This window comes from Dicentrarchus labrax, unplaced genomic scaffold (genome assembly GCF_905237075.1).
Source record: "Dicentrarchus labrax unplaced genomic scaffold, dlabrax2021, whole genome shotgun sequence".
In the NCBI taxonomy this organism is placed as follows: Eukaryota; Metazoa; Chordata; class Actinopteri; family Moronidae; genus Dicentrarchus; species Dicentrarchus labrax.
In genome coordinates, this window is record NW_026136724.1 from 19,969,424 (window position 1) to 19,992,542 (window position 23,119).

Sequence of the window (23,119 nt, forward strand, 5' to 3'; positions counted from 1 at the left end):
CGTGGGGCAACGAGGAGAATAATTATTACTCATTTGTTGTGTAGTGATTGTAATGTTTGTGGTAGTGTCCTAGGACAGAGGTCTTTTTTCAGGACATTGACCCCCTTAGCTGAGAGCAGGGACCCCTTACTACATATATACATATAACATTGTATATATTTGTGCCATTTATAAACATACCTTGTTATCATGCATACAATAATAAGCTATTAAGATAATAATTATGGACAGTTTTATGTATTTCTTTGTTGTTGTTATTATTGTTTTGTGGTTTATTGTATGTGTGTTGTGTATCCAGTGCACCATCGAAGAGGAGACCTCGGTCTCACTGGGTCTTTCCCTGGCTCAATACAGGTTAAATAAATAAAAATAAAATAAAAAATAATGTTAATGTGTATTTTTTGTTTAAATGAATATAATATTATATAATATTATATTATAAAACAGGGCTATCTTAAAGGTCTTTTCAGTCTAGATGAAAGAACTACTCAATTTAATAACTCAAAAAAGTGGATTTCACATTAAGTTACTCTTTAAACCAGAATTTATGGCCACCTGGGGGCAGCAAAAACTATTTGTGTACCTGATGTTGACATATCATTACCTTTAAGTTGATGGGGAACAGTTACAGATTGTCTGAGAACAATATTCACTCTCTCTTAGCTTTGTTTTTGGTCTCTACCAACTCCCGAGGGAAATATCTGATTCTTGAACTGCTGAACGCTCCACTATGTTCACCAGCTAGTCTCTAACTGTGCTGGTCAGCTGTTGGCTGCTGAGCAGGTAGCGTACAGGGGGTTAATAGACTGGTACGCTATGAGAGTAAACCAAAACAGTACATTTATGGCCCAGGCAGCTAAACAATAAGCTCCCTTTGATGCATTGCTATTATAGCTGCTTTTAACAATGACCTCTGTACGTCACAAGTTGTGGAAGATGACCATTGATTGGACGGGGTCTACTGCCATGTCTCTTGGCCAAGAATCTAACACAGTGACCAGTTTCATCCCGGCATAACAATCTGTTGCTGCTGCTGTTTTTGTCTGCTGTGATTTTAACTTTTAACTAAAGATATTTTAGGGGTTTACCGAAGAGGATTTGCCCCTGATCTGCCCCCTTGTGGACATTTATTCCACCAAACACATAAAGTATGCATCCGCTTGTATACGCTTATGGTAAAAATGCTAATTTATTGTTTCTTAGAAGGGAGAAATTCACTTCTAATGTTCAGATCAATAATATTAATAGTATAAAACAAGCTGTAATATACATTATCTGAAAAATGCAGACAAGGTTAAACCATGTAGCATCCTGTTCCTACCACACACGGACACAAACCTGTTGAGGAGGAAGATGTTGTCCGAGCAGGTCAGAGCCTCCAGCAGGATCTTCTTCTCTGAAACGGCGTTGGACGAGTGAAACTTCATCCAGATGAACTCCCACACATCCTCGTCCATCAGGCTGACCCCAGTGCAGTAAACTATGTCTCTGATGTTGGGAGGAATCCTACAAAGACAAAACATCCAGCCCATCAGAGTATTAGATTTTACTTCTGTGCGGTAAAAAGCAACAGAGACTAGGGTGTGTTAGTAATAAAACTAAAAACCCTAATAAGACACGTCCAACTCTCTCCGGGTGCTGAGAGAGAAATTCTGATTCCATTAGTGAGCTCCATTAAAACACCCCTTCACTTATCTTGTGAACTCTGGTCATAAAACGCAGAGACACACTTAAAGACCCTTTCCCCCCAAATGGAACTCCAAAAAGTCTCAATATCCCTAATTGGCATGTGCACTTCTGAATATATTGTGTTGGGAGTACTTTAGGAATATAAATGAGGCTTATTGAAGCAGCACTAACTGTTGACAATAAAGCTTCTGTCTCCACTGTCCTTGATATTTGCAATGACAAATCGAAATATGGTTGGATTCATTAATGTCTGATAATAGATGCGTTGTTCTTAGGTACTGAGCCATGACATGGGAACCCGCCCCTGGACTCACTTCTCGAACCGTTCCCTGATTAAATACCCGACCTGGTGGGAGGAAAGATTGTGGGTGAAGACCATGTTGTTGTTACGAGCAGCCGAATCGAAAAAAAAATGTTCATGTCAGTCAGTTGTAGTTCAAAGGAGGAGATATGGTAACGATATCTCCCACCAGGAAAACAGAACTCTCAATAATCTGGTACTAACATAACCTTCATAGCTAGCACTTACATCTAAATGAAATCCAATGTTAACAAAAATACAACTGACCCTTCTTAAGTCCCGCCCCTTTTTGCTCTGAGCTCCAATCAGCTAAGCAATCCAAGGTCAACTTCCTCCTTTCCTGTATATGCTATATGCGATGTGCTATGTGCTAGGCTAGTTAAAAAAAAAAACTATAAAAAGCTTCACAGTGAATATTGTTATTTTTAATGGTTTAGACTATCATTTAAGACTAAACTTTGATGATCTGAACATGCTGTATTCACATATTCTGCTGAACAGCCTTGTTTTAGAATAGTTAAAACAACCAAGGAGCTAATGGAACAATAAGAAGAAAATACTGATTTTGTCAAAAAATAACACAATTAAGTTTGTATAATTGTTAAAATCAAGGAAAATAACACAATACAGGCAAAGAATTGTATAAAAAGTTCCTTAAATTATGAGGAAAACTAAATATTCCTGTGGATAAATCAGGAATATTTAGTTTTCCTCGTAATAATCTGCTCAAAATTCGTTTGACACAAGCTTCCTGCAGTTATTCCGTTCGCTGTTTGGGTTCATTGTACAATACATCAATTGTTACCACTAGAACCACTGCTTTTAGTAACTAAAACTAAGAAAAATCAGTGGAGTAAACAGTACAATATTGCACTGCTGTGTCATTTGTAAGCAGATAAATTCTGGTTACACAAACTGTCTCTCAGCTTTCTACTGGAGAAGGAGCTCCTGGTGGAGGGTAAGTGAGCTCCAGGAGCTCATACTCATAGAACTGGAGTTACTACAGGACACTACTGTCTCTGCTGCAGGGTGTTTTTTTATTCTAGGGTTGCACAATTAATTGAAATATTATCTAAATTGCAATATGGCCGAGTGCAACATGCAAATTGTGGAAGCTGCAGAAGGTAAAATGTGTCACAAACCAGCATTTTAATGAAGTGCTGCAGTGCTGCAGAGGTGTCCTGGCCTACAAAGCTCCAGATGTTTGTTTGGTACAGAAAACCTCAAAAATGTCACATCGTCATGATTTTGTTGGTGAAAGTTAATATTTGTGATGCAAAAATGATCATTCCCGCTAATTGTGGATAATTTTTTAATCCTAATATCTGTCAGAATGATGAATATATAAGCAATACGATGTTTCTAACACACTGTGCAACCCTATTATAAACACTATAGCGCGCACACACACACACACACACACACACACACACACACACACACTCCATGTCCCAGCTGGTTACTGGCCTGAATCATCAGTAAAGCAAAGAAAAAAAAGGTGAACATTTCCTTCACACTATAATGTGTGTGTGTGTGTGTGTGTGTGTGTGTGTGTGTGTAGGTGTTTTTGTGTGTGTGTGTGTGTTTAGGTGTTTTTGTATGTGTGTGTGTAGGTGTTTTTGTGTGTGTGTGTGTGTGTGTGTGTGTGTGTGTGTGTGTGTGTGTGTGTTTGTACTTGACCTAAATTGTCAGTAAACCAAAACTAAAAACTTTCATCACAATACAGTGAGCTCAGCTGGCAGCAAAAATTATATACTGAACACTGTGTGTGTGTGTGTGTGTGTGTGTGTGTGTGTGTGTGTGTGTGTGTGTGTGTGTGTGTGTGTGTGTATCCCTGTGTGTGTGTGTGTGTGTGTGTGTGTGTGTGTGTGTGTGTGTGTGTGTGTGTGTATTCCCTATGTGTGTGTGTGTGTGTGTGTGTGCATTCACTGTGTGCAGAGTGAGTGATGCAGGGACAATTACATCATTCACCGACCTGGGAAATCATTTTAGAGATGCTCCACTTAAGAGCAAGCTTCAACACACACACACAAACACACACACACACACACACTGGCTAACTTCCACATTACTGCTGACTGCGGCGTTAAAGTCCTTCTCAGACGACATCTGCCAAACACTGTGTACTCAAGTGTGTGTATTTACAAATGCGAGTGTGTTTAACCAGATAAGATGATGTCTAAGCTACTACCAGGTTATTTGTCATGTAAAACATTAAGTGCATCTGTGTCTCCTGCTACAGAGACTATTTATAGCACTGCTACTATTACTCTTGTATAACTTCTATTGCCAGCAACGCTGCTACTCCTATCGCTATTAAAAATAATAGTAATAATGTGAGTTTTTCTTTGCAGAATATAAAATGGAAGAGAGTCTCTGGAAACCTCCAGATGGCTCTGATCCCATTAACTAACACAGAGAGAGATAGAGAGAGAGAGAGAGAATGTGTGTGTGTGTGTGTGTGTGTGTGTGTGTGTGTTTTTAACAGTCTGTAGAGGATGTTTTATGTCCTAAAGCTCTATCTTTCTCCTGAAATATCTCTCCCTCCCACTCAATTCCTCTTTGAATCAAAGTCCCATTCTGACAGTAAACATGTCTCTCCACCATCTGCTGTGTCTGTCGGTCGGACTCTGCAGTCTAAGTGTCACTATGAATTTTGAAAATCACTCCGGCGGAGTGATAAAACATTTAAACTGCCCGACAGAACATGAGCTCGGTCAGGTAATTACACCCTGACTAAAGATGACTGCGGCGCTGTGGCTGTGACTGCGGCATATGTCGTTACCCCAAAATTCACACCGGACATGAGACGTGCAACTGAAGCCAGCCCCGTCCTTAATTTGTTATCTGTGCAAGCAGCTTATTACAACCCATTTGCGACTATTGTTAGGCGGTAACCTCTGGTGGCCGTTGTAATTATGACGGGAGCAATAGAGGAAGTCAGGTGACGCGGCATAAAAAGAGACAAAAGTCCACGTAAGGAGGAGGTTGGAGTGGATGGATGAGTCAAACACAGGACTTTCTCGCAGGAGAACACTGTCCAGGTCCAATTCCAAACCAAACGCTGGCTCTAGATAAAGCCTTTTGTGTAGTTCCTCCTACACACTTTAAAGGTGAGGGGTATTCAATTGGTTGCATTGTTGACTGTGTATCCCTTAAAAGTACATTCATACTGTACTGGAGTAAAAAACAATCTCGACCTACTCTCTGTATGAAAAGTGTCCTGAGATAACTTATAGGATATTTAGAACATACTTTATTGTCCCCAGGTGGAAATGTGTCTTGGGCACCATGCTACAATCTTCACAAAAAGAAGAAACTGACTGACAACACGGCAGTTTAAAGAGAGACTGTTAGAAACTGTTAGAATTAAAATGCTAAGTGTATTTATTGCACATTGATCTATTGCAATAAGTATTACTATTATTAGTCTTCTTCCTGATAGGTAGAGGTTTGTATTGATGTTGATGGTCCGCAACTTGTGGTTTGATTTCACGCTACATAGATAAAATTGAGCTGAAAATCACCAAAGTTACTATAGTTCACCCTGAGGGGAACCTGAATGTGTGTTCCAAATCCCATGGCAATCCCTCCAGTAGTTTGAGATATTTTCATCTGACTAAAGTAGTAGATCGACCGCCCGACTAACAGACAAACATTCCACTGAGAGCCTCTAACACGCCTAGAAAATCTAGTTTTAATACCTATATCAGTTCAGTATTGTGCTTAATATGCTTCTAATTAATAAATCAATACAACCTTTTGCAGGTAGTCCACTTGAGCATAGAAATAATGAACACAATGCACAGAGAGTGGAAGGAACGGGGGGTTAATGGGGGCCCAGCAGCCCATTGTTGCCCCAGGACCCCCTACCAGGTTAATCCATCAATGGCTGCAGCCACACTAAGATAAATTTAAAGCCAAGCTTTTTTGATCCATTTAGATGGTTCATTTACAATAAAACCCCAGTGGGACATGATTAATATTCCAGGGTGATGCAGGCGGTGAAATATCAGCACTGCTATGCTGTAATTACACTCATTGTTCTGGACGGGATTGTGGCCAGAGTCAAGTTACAGCAGGTGGTTCCTAACACTCTTTTCATGCGAGAGACGCAGGTGTGACACAGGTTTGCGGTTTGACTCTTTTATATCAAAGGCACAGCTCTATTGGTGTCACTGTTCTTCGGGACTGTAGCTGCACTTTCATACACATCACTGCAAAAGCACAGAATTAATGTACTGAGAATTACACAAGTGCTAAATAGAGTTCAGTTGTATGTGTTCTCCGGTCAGATGAGCCTGGCTACACTTCAATTACTCTGATAAAAAGCGGATCTGTAATTAATACTCTGGCAGGGAGAGGGAAACCACATACATGTGATCTCAAGATGGGATTAAAACCACTGAATAGAGCATGAAATATTAAAAAACCACCCCTGGAAAGATTAATCCTGCATGAATGTGGACTTATCCGGCACTTTTCCACCACGGAAAGTGGAGCATTTCCAAACTGCTTTTCAAATTTAAGAAAAGGGGGCCACACTTGTGTTGTAGCGAGGATGAAAACAAATGGAGCTTTTCCAAAAAGCTGCCATATGGTTTTCATGTGACCGGCTCCCTCATTGCTCGCCCTGTAAACAACAACGTAACTTTGATAACGAAGGAAGGAAAGTGGAGAAGAAAGTTTGTGCAAAAGGCAAAAATAGAAATATCTAGTTGTAAGATAATGACCATTTAACACGTATTTGACATTAGCCGAGAAAACCATTCACAAAATCTGCTGGACGGAGTCTGAAACAGTCTTTAATTTACTGTTTTTTAATTTAAGCATGCCTCTCATCATCAGCTCCCTGCTGTCCTTTACAGAACACCAGCATCTGTTTCTATTTAATTTGCTGTTTGAAATCTAATTTTGCAGATCTCGTTAAGGACCCAGAGGGTGCAAACGAGCCAGCAGCACATGAAAGAGAAAAAAGTTGGAGGCAGACAGGAAAAAAAATGAATGTAGAAAACAACAAATGGATCCTGGATGTAGCATATTTTACCTTTATAGGTTACAGCTTTTTATTCTTTTTTCCATAATGTTTGCAGGTGATCAACAAATATCATCTGTCAGTACAGTAACAACACAAAAAAGCCTGCCAGGAGAATTAATAGACAGGGAAATAAATAAGGCAGAGTATAAAAATACCTGTTTTCCCACCTTTTCTCTTCACTAACAATAACTCAAATAACAGCCATACATTATGACTGAGACAGTAAACAGTACAGTGCAGTAGAAAACATACACCTGCGACTTTGATCGCTCCTTATCCCTTCCCCCTGGGTCTTTCTCTAAATTCCACTATACAGGCAGAATACAGCGTGTTGCAGAGTAAATAGGGAAACAAAAATAAACATTGATATCATGGTTCTAGATGCATTCCTGGCCTGTCCCTGTTCATCCTAGCAACAGAAAAGTTCCATAGATAACATTGCTATTAAGATTTGATTTAATTTTTAATAATTTATTACATTTGGAAGAAGCAACTTATTCTAAAACTTAACTAAGGCTGACCAGGATCATACAGTAAATCTAATTTCAACCAATTCAATTCTTTTTTCCCCCTCAACAGTTCTCCTTAAGTCCTCTAGAAAAAAACATGTTTTTCTACTTTTAAACACTTTGTTTAAAAGGTATATTAATCAAGTAAAATATTTAAAACTAAATGTAAGTTTAGACATCGTCACATTTGCACAAATTGGGCCGCTTGTGTTTATTCGCCCCAAAATAGCCAGTAGACCAACTGCGCATCAATATACGCCATGTCTACACTTCCTCCTCCAACTGTACAAAATTGAAGCCAAACTATCCCGGATACGGCCGCCGCCATCTTTCGCCACTCAGAGCCAGAGTGTAAGCAGTAGTGATCGGTGTTGGCGCCACGGAATCGAAGTCTCGCCCAGCCAACTCAATTTAAACACCCTTTGTTATAGCTTCAAAGAACTAATTAATACCAAACTTACCAAAACAATGAACACTTGAGCATTACACAGATACATAAGATCTAGCTAAAAGACAGAAACAATCTTTGGGATACATTTATTTAATGTGTACTTTGGCTTCAAATTGTAGCTCCAGCAGCTCCCAGTCAGGCTGTATGCATTATACAGTATATGTGTGTGTATTCGTACCTGTTCTTGTTGCTGGAGATCCAGTCAGAGATGTAAGCGACGGCCTGACGGTGGCACTGCTTGTTCCCAAAGCTACAAGCTAACATGATGAGCTCCCTCTGTAACTCCCTGCAGAGAGGAAGAGAGGAAGAAACATCGTTTACAATTATTTCATTTTATTATTCTGTCATCAGACACTTCAGAAACATTGTCTGAAGTTGGATACCTATATTCTACCTTATACAGACCTTTAGGATATTGTGCTTTTACACAAACATGAAGAAAATTAGCAGTTAGACTTGGAGACGCCCACACAGTCTGTTCACATCAGACCTTTGTACTTATCGTGCACTTGATGTTATTAGTGTTATCATATTAATAGGAGTGTGTATATAATAGTGTGTGTGTGTTGCGTACTCAGTCTGGTAGGACGCCTGCAGGACGTTGCCCTCGTTGCCGGGACCGTTTGTTGGCCAACCCATCTGATGGTACCGTGATGCAACCTGCTTCAGCACATAATCCTGGAAACACACACACACACACACACACACACACACACACACACACACACCGTTAATCGTTAATGACCAAACACTCAGCTGTCAGACAGTTTATCCTGCTAACATGGAGCTGTTACTGACAGACTGATTGATTGACTGAAGGACAGACTGAGACGGTAATTGATTGACTGGGTGTTTACACTGAACAGGCTGTATTCGTCTGTGCGGTCCAGCAGTTTGTCCAGCTGGTACAGCGCTCGGCTGGCGGCGTGCCACGGCAGGAAGGACGTCTCCTCCGGCAGATAGCCAATTAGCTGTAAGGGAACACCTTGTGGGAGGTATCCAGCCCTGAGACAGAGATGGAGAGAGAAAAGGACAGTCAAATTTTGGTAAACAGACCTAAAATATGTCATTTAAGCAGGAGTCATCGTGTAAAACAAGTATTTTGGATGGATTTAGAGCAGATTATTTACTGTTGAGGGAACTTTTTATCCAATTGTCTGTCTATATAATGTTATATATATATATATATATATATATATATAAATAATAAAACCAGCACGATTTCACAATTACACTCAACAATTAAAAGAATATGACAAAAATAGGTTCATCCACGGTGGAAAAAACCAACTATAACAACAAAAAACTGTTCCCGTCTGTTCTCAGTGAATATTATCAAGTCAGGTATATGGTATGCACCTTAACCACCAGGATTATAAATCAAATAACTCAAATGTTAACTAACTACACGCTAACTGGCTATTAAAACCAGCTGTTGTATGTAAAAATGTTTCTGTGCCCATTTTTTCTTACACACTGCCCAAAATATAACAACTTCTTAAAATCCGATCTGGTCAGAAGAATCAATTCAACGACTTCTTAGTGAAACAAGAAAATAAATGAAATTTATTTAATTATTTATTATATATAATATTTATTATTAAACTCACTCTCTGGATTGGAACATCCCAGCTACCATACTTCAATGTGTTTCTTGAATGACACATCCTGTGTGTGTACGTGAGAATATTCATAATATATTATCTACTTTCCTCTGCTTAGTTTTATGTTTTGGCCATGTTTTTCCTATTTTTTAAACACTTTTTAACAGCATACAAAAAAAACTTGAAATACATTTTTGACCCATTTGGCATTCCATACAGACATCTTTTCTGACAGTTTTTCTCTTTCTGAACTTTTATATTAGTTCAGAGTCCGGGATACACAGAGGTGAATTCTGGTACATGAATTCAATTTGAAGCCAGATCCTGATGTACGTTTTGCTCTTCAACCCTCAGATGTAACCCTCGGTGTCTGTGGTGTGTGCGTGAGTGAGCGAGAGGGAGCGAGTCTGTGAATAAACTACAGTATGAACACATTAAGAAAAACTTGGCCTCTAAATGCCATCGGGGCTATTTAGCTGCCCGGGTTACAGCCACCGCTTCATGAATATTAACCAGCTTCCTTTGTGCATTCATTAACATTCATGATGTTTTTTAGGGGGGCGGGGGAGAGAAGGCACTCACCTGCTTCCTGCATCGACCTTCAGCTCCACCCACAGCTCATGAATATTAATGAGGCAGGCAGTTGAGGACAGAAAGTGAACTTAGAGAGGTGATGTTAAGTTTTATTGGTTTTATTCTGATTATTGACGCTCAGCAGAGAGGCTGAAGAGAGGAGTGACCGACGAGAAAGTAGAGCAGGGAAAAGACTGACCTTTACTGAGGAGGTGTCAATCAAAGTGAGTGACGGACGAATAGAGGAGGTGAAGGGATTTAATGTTCTTGCACTGAAATGGTTTTTAGACAGTTTTTTAATTTACAGAGACAGACAGGTTGAGAGAGCGAGAGCGACAGACCTCCACGGGAAAGTTAATCTGCTTCAGATAAGACTCTCTAAGTCTTTGAGGAGCTGAGGAAACTCTAAATTCCAGACCTCCATATTTCCATAATCTGCCTCATATCCGACTCGACCAACCTCCACACATTCATCTCCATTCCCATCATGCACCTGGCCTCTGAGACATTACCATAATCCATCCAGCTTGCAGAGACTTCCTGTTTATACCGCTCTGAAAACAAGTGATGGGACTAAACGTGACGGCAGAGGGAGAGATAGCCTTCACTATGGCAACAGCATCCAGACGGTGATCTGTTTGCCGGTTTATTTGTCCATCTGTGTTTTCTGTTTTTCAACGTGTGGACGTACACTGTCTCGCCACACTTCGTACTGATCTAATGTGATCCGTCTTCAACGCAACAACTGTCAAAACAACAAAAGTGCGTTTCTTAGTTTTCTGCTGAGGTCTTTTCTCTTTCTCTCTTTCTGTCTTTGCATATTTTCTAATTCTTTCCCCCCCCAAAAAACTGTAAAAAGGCAACAATATTAAGATGCATATATGATGTTTTCTATCTCTCTGTATTGTCCACTATCTTAAAAAAGCAAAAAATTAAATCTTATATAATCTTTAAAAAAAACAGCATTAAGTGGTTTTATTTAGACTACAAGCTTATTTCTATGTATACAGTACCAAAAATAAATGATTTAACCTGATAACAGCTCCTGAACCTATCATCATAAAATCCCAAAGCCCTGAAAACACTTGAACTAGAAGTTTTGAAAAGTGCAAAAGTTGGACAATCCTAACACTGAGAAATCTCTCTAAAACTCTAAAAATACTGAAAATTCAACCAATGAAACACCTAAAATCTGTAATATTACAACAACTTTAACCCCTAAAATCCCAAAGGACACCCAAAATCCCAATAATATTGATATAGACTGAAAACCTTCTTATCAAGGCCTCCACAGTAGAGCTGTGTATTTGCAGGAACCTGTCGAAACCATATACATCACAATAAATCTTCTAAAATTAAAGCTGCAGTAGGTAACTTTTATAAAATATGTTTTGTGTGTCATATTTGCTGAAACTTTAACTATATCCTGACAGTAGCACATGAGACAGATAATGTGTGAAAAAATGAGGTTCCTCCGACTCCAATATTATATTATATTTTATCAATATTACCTACTGCAGCTTTAATGCGACCAGAACAGTGGGATCTGCATTTGTATTTAACACAGCTCCTGTAACATCCAACATCATAGCCCTCAGTTTGACAGCCCTGCTATCTACCCAGCAGTTAAGAGTTTAAACACAAAAATCAATACAGCTTTTTTGAGAATCGATACAATATATCACTGGTCCACGTGATTCCTACTAACAGAGACCTGACCTGGGATGATCCAAATAATATTCCCTCTAAACCCACCTGATGAACTCGATTCATAGCGTCACTCTGCATTCATAACACTGAACTGGTCTCAGGTCTGTGGTTCTACCTGAGTGGATCCATAATCACCATCAACTGTGCAGGAAAGCCAATATTACTGCTCCTCTTTTTTTACAGTCCTTTATTGCTTTAGATCGCCTGCATTTTGGACCAGTACTGTCCTTTTGTCCACGGTTCCCTGTGTGATTTTGAAAATGAAATCATCCTCTTTGGGTAGTTGGGTAGTTCTCCAAATATCAGTCCAGTGAAGACCTCTATAGTCCTGCTCCTCAGAGGAAAAACCCTTTTGATTTTAATGACTTTTCATCTGACTCACAGCTCCAGTAAAGCTCTCGGGGACGCTAGCAGGACTTTAAACTGTTAGTCAGGTTGTTCTGTTCACAGAGAAAGTGAAGAGATTATAGATTTTCAATTTTCCCTCTCATTTACAGTGTGTGTGTGTGTGTGTGTGTGCATGCGTATGTGTCTCTCTCCCAGTGTTGTCGTCTTAACGAGCTCATTAACTCGTTAACTTCGTTAAGGGCCAGTTAATTGTTTGTCCATTAGCCATTAGCAAGGCTCAGTGGAGAGCTAACGAGGGACCGCTGCGGTCACACACACACACACACACACACACACACACACACACACACACAACCTAACGCACACAGAGAGAAAGAGAGGCGACATCCATCACTGTTTAAGCGCACACTCACAGAGACACAGCCATTTATTACTGCTAAACTAGCTTCACACACACACACACACACACACACACACACACACACACCACAAAAAAAGTCCTGCTGCCACCAATCAGCATTCAGTGCTCCGTAAATTGCTCAAGCATCAGCCAATCGAACTATAAACAGAAGAATCAGCATTACTCAAATTAATTCAGAGATTAAAGATTGGCACTCTGAGAAAAAGGCTGAAATTAAATCTGTGTATTTTGTCGTTTTTATTGTAAAAGAGCTCCGCGAGCAGCTTTTAATGCTTATATGCTTCTTTGTGCTAAATGAGGCTAAACACATCCAGGACCAAATCTTTTTTTATCTGACTCTGGGTAAGAAGATATAATTGCATGACATAACCACTCACTGGTTTATTCCAGATGAGTTCATCACAACTTTGGTCATATTTTTTGTAGTTTTGTTCATCATTTCTACCAGTAATATTAACACTCTGCACCAACGCTGCAACATCGCTAAAAAGAAGTCAGTGAGATGAAGAAACACAAGCAGTCAAACTATCAGACAGGTTGGAATCAGGTGCAGTTTTACCTCCAAATTAAGTAGTATCTAAACTCTGCAACTACACCGCTGAACGCCACTAAATCCTACACACTAGACCTCTTGTGGTATCTGTATAAGCAGATTGTTTCATTTGTCCAGGAGTCGCTGTTGTACATGGCAGTAAATCAACACCGTCCACGTAACACAGTAGCCGTGTTTCCATCCAAATGTAACGCAAATTTTACTAGAATTTTGAAGAAATTGGCAAAGGAAAATGAAGAGGTAGAGAAGGTAAATGAATGCTTGTTTCCATCCACTAGAGTTGTGGGTCCATTAGGAGTTGGTTCATGAGATAAGCAGTAGGTGGCTCCAATTCTCCAGTCGGAAAAGCAGAAGAAGAAGAGATGACAGAGATGCAATTAAAAGATTGTGAAAAACAATGCAGTAAATGAAAATGTGACATTTCAGTTAGTTTCGTGTATTAATGTGAGGAAGGTTTCATCAGATCTGTGTGGACTGGATGTATTATAGAGCCATGGCAGCGACGTGGAGACTTTTGGAAACAGCTGATCAGTCATGTGAGCTCAGAACTTTTTCATCTTCCATTAAGCGCATCAAACATTGAGGACGTCTTTTTCAAATTGTGCCATTTCCATCAAACTTTTCTAATGTGATACTTAAATGGAAACACGGCTACTGTCAACAAAGACTATTTCTTCAGTAGAAAGTACTCCAACAAAAGCTGTTGAGTGTGAGGCTTGTCATTTTGTGATGAACTCATCCACTATAAGGACTACAAAAACCCCAACAACAGTCACATCGGAAGCAAAAGCACTTCGCCGTGTCTTTTGATGTTGAGTAGTGATGTTCGGCGTTACCACAGCAACACATGGAGGCTTAAGTAAGAGCATCTTCTGCTGCCAGTGTGAATATTATTAATGGATCTGTAGGTCTGTTTCTTTTTCTATACAGATGGAAATGTCCCGCTGAGCTCCTAACTCATCAACAAACATGCACACACACTCGAACAGAGGATGACAGTGCAGTCTCTAGCTGTTGCTCATTCAACATGACAGTAGACAGATGGCTGAGAGAGAGAGAGAGATAGAAAAAAGAAAGAGAGAGGGGGGTAGATTGAGTTATAGGGTTGGTGTCAGAGCAGATTTTGGTTACAGTGCTTGAAAAGCTTGAGGCTGAAAACATCACTATGAGAAACGACACACTCCTCTACCTCTCTCTCTCTCTCTCTGTGGCTGCAGCCTCACTGAGCGCTCGTTCATCACAGAGTTTCTGTCTGGCTCAGGTTGCTTTTGAATTCCTTTTTGCACTACGTAGGTAGTCTGCTCTGAATGCAGCAACATGGACGGTCATCTCACAGAGCCAGATGTGCCTGTGTCACTTTGGGATGGGGCTGAATGACAAATCTGCAGCCGTGGTGTAATCCCAGGCAGCTATAACTCTGGGAACAGTGCCTCGCTTAAAGGGAAAATCTGGTGTTTGACAACTTGGTCTTATTCACATATTTTAGTCCATAATAACTATCAGTCACTGTGGCTTGCTTTCGATTTAGCTTGTGTGCATGCTTAAGAAGTACAGGAGTGAATGCAACATGCACTCACACCAGTGGAGCTACTCAGAAACTAAACTAGGAGCTGAATGTCCCTTTAACAACTTCTGCACCGCTTCATTGACGGTAACTTTTAGACTGATGATAGGTTAGAAAACGATGCCGGCATTTGAAGTGCAATTTTTACATCATCAGTTGTATTTACTGTGTGACTCTGACGTTTTAATGGATGTTATGAATGAAAAGGAGAAATGTTGAGGAGGAAAAGGAGACTGAAAACTCCAAAACATGAGTAGATGATCTGCTTTAAAAAGGAAACTCAGTTTGTTCACAAAATCTTCTTTTGACAGAGCTGCCAATATAACTTGTGCTTCCTTATTTTGTGAATGAAGTTGTACACAAGTTACAGTTTTTCAGACCTGCAAACTCCACCCAGATGACACAAGGACACCTGGAACTATCGTACAGAAACTAAACTTAGTTCCTCCCATTGGAACACAGCTCTAGATGAAAATTACTAAAAAGGTTCTTGGTCCTGGAACCACACCAGGATCCTACAGAGGGAAGATACCATACTGTGTGGGGCTATTCAGTAACAAATTTTTATGGGGCAGATTTTAAAAACAGGAAATGTAGGTGGGCCAGAGATTTTCAGCACCCTATTTCAAACATTTTTTAGCTTTAAGTTTGTCTGGAAAGTTTGCTGTTTCTCAATGTGGTTATATTCTTTAACTACCACAATACACAAGTACTTGCCAGTCCAGGAAGGTTTTCATTGTGAGTTTTATGTTTCAGCGTTGACAGAGACATAATTTCAGTAGAGCACTTCCCTACTTGTAACTGTCAATAGCCAGATGTTTAGAAAAGCTAATAAGCTTGGCTGTAACTCACAGAGATGTCGCTGATTTGTGATTGGCTGCGTTGCTACATTCTTAAACATCCTGCCCAATCTGAACCATGATGGTTTTTGTTTGTTGGGTATTTCCTTTTTTTATTTTATAGTTTTATTCCTCCTATGTCCTGTTCTACTTCACTTCCTGCCGTTGTGTGTTTCCTGATGATTTTGATAGTTTAATTAGTCCCCTTCACTAGAGTCTATATTTCCTGTGTTACTTCCACTCTGGGCCAGTTTGTCTTTGTACCTTTGTGTCCTGTGTTCCAGCCTTCGTATCCCTAGCGTCATGTGATTTCTCTGTTTTTTTTGGATTACTGCCTGTTTTTTTACCCTGCCTCTGCCATTTCCCCGTTGGATTGGTCTGCCTACTCTGACTGACCTCCTGTATACCAAACTAATTTTGGCAAGTAAAGACTGTGTATTTTTTTGGGTCCTGTTGCTTCTGGTTTCACCAAACACAACAGGAACTGCGCATTGTGAGAAGGACATTAGATGGCTCACTCGTTAGCTACTTCAATACACTATATATATCGTTTACTTATTTGGTCATATATCAGATTTATGTATGCTGGGCCGGGTGTGGTCAGCAAGCTGCCAATTGGATAGGCTGGTCCTACTGTATCTCTGTAGTTTTCATTAACTGCAACTAAACAGTTAACAGAGACTTTCAATCAGACTCAAAATCGAGTGTTTGATATGATTTCAGGATTAAAGTCTACAGGAAAACTGTAGAAATCTCATGTTCTTAGTGGGGTTTGCATTTCCCAAATCTCTAAACCGAAGATGCTGAATAAATAAATCATGATGGACAAAAATATGAGAATAACCCACAACTACCTTGGCAGTGGCAATGGCATATTTGCTAAACATGCACATCTACTGGAGAATATGCAAAGAAAGAGTCAGGATAACCCTCAGCTGCAAGGCAACTGTTAATCCTTGAGCCACCGAGCTACACTTATCTAGTGGTTATGGATGTGGAGGAATCAGCTGCTGGCAAAGCTCCAGCCCAACACCTTGTGTGTGAATGTAAATTTGTATAGGAAAATCCATAGGTCTATAAACCTCTGTATATACAGCTGACTCAAACTACATGCACATCAGCAGAAAACCACCTCCTCGATTCTGTTGGCCAAACAGATGATGACAACTCTGAAATAAATCTGTACGCTCAAAAAATTCAGTCCATCAAAATAGACATATCTGAGGGAGGCAGACACATCATCAGTCCTGTTCAACAAAGAGACACTCCTTTAGTGCGAAGCAATTAAAAACAAACAGAAACAGACAAACAATGGATCTGCCTGGCTGCTCTTTCCCTCTGTGTGTCCAGATGTCTTACAGGCTGAGTGACAGATGAGAGAACAGAAAACAGATCATTTGTCCACCACTTTCTTCTGTTATAATGAACTATTCGTTCCACTGAGTATGTGTTTGTGTCTATCAGTCTTTGAACAGGGGATTTTAAACCTCACTGAACCAATATGTTTTCTGGTTAAGCAAAGACTCACCTGGCCAGGTTGAAGGCATCATCGATAAGTCCTGCCCTGTTTCCAATGGAGATGATCTGAGAGGCAAAGAGTGAGACAGACAGAGAGGAAGTGAAAAAGACAAAGAAGAAAGTAGAGAGGGTTAAACAGAAAGAGACATACCTACATACAGATGGACAGATAGACAGACAGATAGGCATACTTGAGGGTTGGTGTGGAGCTGTTGAATCAGCAGCTTCCAGTTCTGGAGGTCATAGTTCACACGGAAGTAGCCTGTCTGGTTGATGTTGCCCAGCAACCAGGTTTTGTCGTCCATCTGACCAATCCTGTGGGTTTCTAAGACAAAACAGAAAAAATGTCAACAGCCTCTCCTTAATAAAAAAAGAACCAATAGTTCAACCAAAGAGGTTGGATATCTGATGAAGGTAGTCAGATATGCAGATGATACTACGCTGTCCTGTTCGGTTCCTAAATCAAAAACATAGCTCCTGCAGGTTGCATCAAACTGACACTGCTTTCATAATGTGATATATATTTTTTTTAACCTGGAAGTGGAGGTCAAACAGACAGACAGTGAGGATCAGGATTTTAATTTGTGATCACTTTATTAGTTGTACTTTTTAGTTACCATTTTGCCTCATTCGTGTATTGAGTGAGTTACCAACTTGTAATTGCCGTCAAGATCCAAGTCAGAATTACAACTGGGTAACTCACACATATCTCACTTAGTGCAATATACAGCCATCCCCAATTCTAGTTCTTGTGAGGGGCCTTTTGCCTTTTATTTGTGTTTCATTTTAACAAATACTGTGCTATATTGTTACGGCAAAGTATTGTTAAGTCACACAACCGTCTTGAGTTGTCCAATAACATTTTATTGCAAGCTGAGTTGCACATTAGATTTAATTTGATTCAACTTTATTGTCATTGAAAGAACAGGTACAAACAACGAAATGCAGTTAGCATCTACCAGAAGTGCAAAGTAGTAAAGTGCAATTTACAATGCATTTATTTCAACTTGATAAAAACACACTGGCATTTACACTAACTTGGAAAGGTGTTACATTTACAAAATATAATTCAGCAGAGAGTGTAAAAACTGAAACTAAATATAAACTGTAAGATCTGCAACACCTTTAACACCCATCATGCTGAAAGAAAAGTTTGTGTTGATTATAGTGGCATCACAGCCTTTTCATAGAAAAAACAAGAACATCCTCTGAGGTTGTAAAATTAGGTTGTAAGTTTGGGTAGAACAGCTTGTAGGATCTTTCAGACTTTGTTTAACAGCCAGGTGAGGAAAACAAGAAAAATAGCTGCTGACCCAAGTCTGGCCCATTTCCTCAACTTCCTTCCCACTGGTTGAAATTAAACTATCTTGAAGTCTTGAACTTCCCTTCACCGTGCACCTTGCAAGTAGGTGGAGTTGTACCAGAACTCAGTACACCACCTGTCAACAGCTGTTAATAAACACAACCATGCAAGCTTTATTCTGCACAAACAGAAGCAGAATGAGTTTTATTCTCCAAAAACAGAGGGAGTTTGAGGTCTATTCACCTAACATTGATAGAGAGAACTTTATTCTCCGAAAACAGAACCAGAATTAGCTCTATTCTACAAAACATTAAATAGAACCAGATTTATTCCTCAAAAACAGAAGCAGAATTAGTTTTAATCTCCATAAACAGAACTAGAATTAATGGAAAATCAATGCAAAATAAATGGTATTTTCTAACAACTGATAGAGACAAAGCAAACTTTGCATTATTTGCCAAAAGACACAGAGAGAGACAACAAGTGTTATTTCTAAAAGAACTGAACCAGAATGAGTTTTACTTTTCATGAAATGAAGTCTTCCCCCCCCCAAAAAAGGACAGAAAGAGCTTTATTTTGAAAAAACAGACCTAGAGTGAGCTTTACTTTCCATAAACAGATAGAGATTTATTCTCCAAAACAAAACAAACAGGTTTATTCCCACTGCTGACCTCTGAACAATGAAAATGGAAGACATTGAGCAGAGCTTTTTTTCATCAAAGGAATAACGTGCAAGTTTTCATTTCTCAGCCCATTAAATAGAAATCACATATTTCGAGATAATGAGATAATTTAGTTGTAATCGTGGGATAATTTGCTCTATTAATACAACAAAATAATCCCAAGATAACGGCTATCTCAGTGTAACCAGATGATTAATAGGAACTTTTATGGAGATGTTCAATAAATTATATCAGATCTGAGAGCAGTGTTTTCTAGTTTTAGTTCTTGAAGTACACCGGCAGTACCGTACCTGTCTTGTTGTTGATCCAGATGAGGCTCTCTGAACAAACCCTGGATGCGTTTCCCACAGCAACCGTCAACGGCACCTGCCACTGTAAACTACAGAGAGGGAGAGTGATGTCAGTAATGGTCGGTGGGATTGGACTGAGTTTTATTGCCTCAGTTATCAGATAGAAAGAGAGAGAGAGAGAGAGAGAGAGAGAGAGAGAGAGAGACAGAGTGATGGTCAGTGATGATCATTCAACATCAGTCAGCTGGAAATGGAGCGAGCGACACAGACTGTGTTATAGAGAGAGAGTATAATAGCTTCCGCAGCCAGCGAACATCAGTCAAGTGAAAGTGGCTGAGGGTTATTGTCTTCTTCACAGAGCACGGGAGGTTAAATGTGCTGTCCAGTGAAAACTGAGTGTGGTGGTTAGTTTTCAGGTCAGTTTAAAGATGTATAAATACACTAACTGAGAGAATTCCCCAAACAAACAGACTCATAAAACCTTTTAACAAAACCAGCTGAGTGAAAATTGCATCACTGCTGAGCTTAAACAAGGCAGATGTAGATGTTAGGGAGATAAGTGGCTTTTGAAAAGCATCAAGATGAATGAAGCATGACGTGGAAGGAACTTTTCAGAATAAAGATTGTTAAAAAAATTCCACCCAATAAAACTGAGAGCAACTTGGCCTGTACAAGTGCCAATGTAATTGATGTTTTATACTCCAAATGATGAACAAAACCCATTTGCTAATTATACTCTAAAGGTCTCATTTTAGGGGAATCAGAGAGGCTGCAGAATTATATGATGTTGAATTCTGAGTTGTCCTTTCCTTTTAAAAATAAGGTATTTTATTTCGACATTTCATAACTACTACATTTAACACTATACCTGCCGTTAACAAGATTTTTTGTCACGTAAGACGGGACACTTCCCGCCATTGACGGCAATCTGTGTTTTCACTGTTATAAAAAGAATGAACAAAGTTAGAATAAAATGTTTTTTGTGCATAAAAATAGATGTTCTGTTCTTTCTTTTGATGTATTCACTGTTTACATATTCATAGAACATAATATTCTGGGGGTCTTGAAATATTAGTGAATATGATCAAAAAATGCTGGCGGCGTCTGGCAACTTAATAATAATAGTCTGGCGGTGAAATCATTTGATGACAACAGCAAACACAAACACACCCTATAAATCACTGCTTTCAAAATGGACCCAGTTCGGGTCAACATTAACCTTCCGAGGCAACTTGACTCGCAAGATCAGGAAATCAGATCACAATATCAGATTACGTGGGAATCCAAGATGGCTTCAAGCTATGCACTTGTGTACAGTGAGGAACTACTGGCAGCTACTTTAGGAGCTAAGGCTGGTGAGAAGAGACTGTTTGCTCGGCTCCTAAAGAGGTCAGCGTAGCTCCTGCAAGCATCATTTATATCAGCACTGGAGAGTATTTCTTCACTGAAAGAAGAGCAAAGAACGACACCGAAGGCTTCTCCCGACAGGAAAGATGTTTGCGCTCCCTGAAAATCCGAAGGTCCGACCTTATTGATACTGCTATCGAGACCAGCTGGTCCTATGATGTTATGTCTGGAGTAGGGCTGAGACGATTACTTGAGTTACTTGAGTAACTCGATACTAAAAATCAGCTATGCAAATTCTTTGCATTGAGGCTTTGTTTAATCCATATATCTATATACAGCACACTGTGTTTTGCACTGATGATTATTACAAAGCTCCCTCTGTAGATAAAAACAGCTCATTATATGGTAACGAAAACACAAGGATTCCTATATCCAGGAAATTATACACTAATGAAAACATACCTATTACTATTATATTCAGTTTCTGATTATAGATCACTCTAAATGTTACACACTGGACCTTTAATTGAAGTATGTGAGTACTTCTTCCACCCTAGCTGGTCTGAGAGAGTAAATATCAATTTTAAACAACAAATTAAGCAATACTGTATGAAGAGAGAGCGTTGGCCAACTCTAAGGGCTCATTAGGAACAAATGGCTTCCTGATGCTTTTTGTTAGTGACCAGTAGATGCTGTTGAAACACACACACACACACACACACACACACACACACACACACACACAAGCCAAATGCTACTGTATGTGAGCACTAATGACACCAATAAAAGAACCTTTAAAGTGAGACCTTCTCTTTAGTTCCATTAGAAACCCTCAGAGACTCAGCTTTTAATTGGATTCATTTTGATCAAATTGATTCATATTTTAATTAAAGTGGATTTTAATTCCAAACAGCAAACAATCAGCAATTAATTCATCCATTTAAGGAGAGTGTGTATGTGGGATTATTTGTATGCGTGTGTGCGTGTGTGTGTGTGTGTGTGTGTGTGGTGTGGTAGGGGTCATTGTAACACAATCAGTCAGACAAAGACCCATTTATCCCCACAACAGCCATCTGGCAACCGTGGATCAATACCGCTGCCTTGCAGCCAAATATTTAATCTGATATTTATATCAACGTGATTGACAGGAATGCACCTCAATTACACACACACACACACACACACACACTTAATCACACACAGTCAGCAGCATGGACAGCAGAATGTGTTTATTAATATTTGATCGAAATGAAGCCTGTTTATTTTAGACAACAGTGTGTGTGTGTGTGTGTGTGTGTGTGTGTGTGTGTATAGAGTCAATGGTTTATTCATCAAAGGCAGAAACCAGCTGAAAGAGCACACACACACACACACACACACACATGTAGGCAGAGAGAAAGGCAGAATGACTGTGTTGCTACATCAACAATGGAAACTTAAGAAAGTCCTCAGACAGCCCTTCGCCCCTCGTCCTCCATTAAAAGCACTTTGAGCCCATTAATACTCGTCATTTCAAGTGTCTCAAAATCTAAACTTAAAGTTCAGATCTATCAGAGCCTTTAATGCCAGGATCAGAATAAGAGATATCGGGAATAAGGATGTCACGAGAACCGGTACTTTGGTACCAAGTCGTTGCTGAGGTTCTGAAAACGTGACGTTAATCGTTTTCTACAGTACCGCAGGTATCAGGGAAGCTAACAGGGGACCTCTGCAGAGAAACAGAGACAGACGCTCTCTGGCGCAGATATTTTACAAGCACGGACCACGTAAAGCAAGAGTGAACAGCAGTGAACAGCAGCTGGTGCCGCTGTCATTCGGTACCACATCGATTTCGATCTTTTTGATGAACAACGAGTCTCATCCACACACGGCTCACCTGCTGGTGTTAAAACAGGATCGTGGGTGAAAACAATATCAGTTGTGTTTTTTGGGAGCGACTTTAAATGTCAACAGAGACACACGGGAAGGCAGAAACAGATAGAGACGGGGCAACAGTACCGGTGTGTGTGTGTGTGTGTGTGTGTGTAAAATAGTGCTGGAGGGAAAAGCAAGGTCAGCAGATAAAAGTAAAAATAAGTAAATAAAAGAATAATCTATTGGAAAAGGAGCAACTCTGGCTGTTTTTTGTGATGTTCAAATGTTTTTAATAAAAGGAGTGTAAGTTGCAGTACATGGGATTTATTGTTTTGTTTTTTACCATGGTATCAAATTGGTATCAAGAATCATGAAATTTCACTGCTATTGGCACGAGAGTGAGAGACGGTTGCTGGTTTTATTCCATATTGTGTATGGTATATATGGCATATAGTGTGTGTTTTTTTGGCCTTCTCTTGCCAGGGTGTTTTTAGTGTTATTTTGAAAATTTAATGCATTCTCTG

At 39.6% G+C, this 23,119-nt stretch overlaps 1 protein-coding gene across 1 annotated transcript in view; it reads right to left on the reverse strand.

The window, feature by feature from the left end:
- LOC127358574 (thyrotropin-releasing hormone-degrading ectoenzyme-like) overlaps positions 1-23,119 on the reverse strand; it is a 178,403-nt gene that overhangs the window by 9,147 nt on the left and 146,137 nt on the right. The window contains exons 11-17 of the mRNA XM_051391733.1: positions 19,395-19,483; positions 17,310-17,443; positions 17,129-17,184; positions 8,846-8,993; positions 8,563-8,666; positions 8,167-8,274; positions 1,339-1,506 (exon numbers count right to left, since the gene is read on the reverse strand). Coding sequence (XP_051247693.1) covers positions 1,339-1,506; positions 8,167-8,274; positions 8,563-8,666; positions 8,846-8,993; positions 17,129-17,184; positions 17,310-17,443; positions 19,395-19,483 — 807 coding nt within the window. The remainder of the gene's footprint in view (positions 1-1,338; positions 1,507-8,166; positions 8,275-8,562; positions 8,667-8,845; positions 8,994-17,128; positions 17,185-17,309; positions 17,444-19,394; positions 19,484-23,119) is intronic.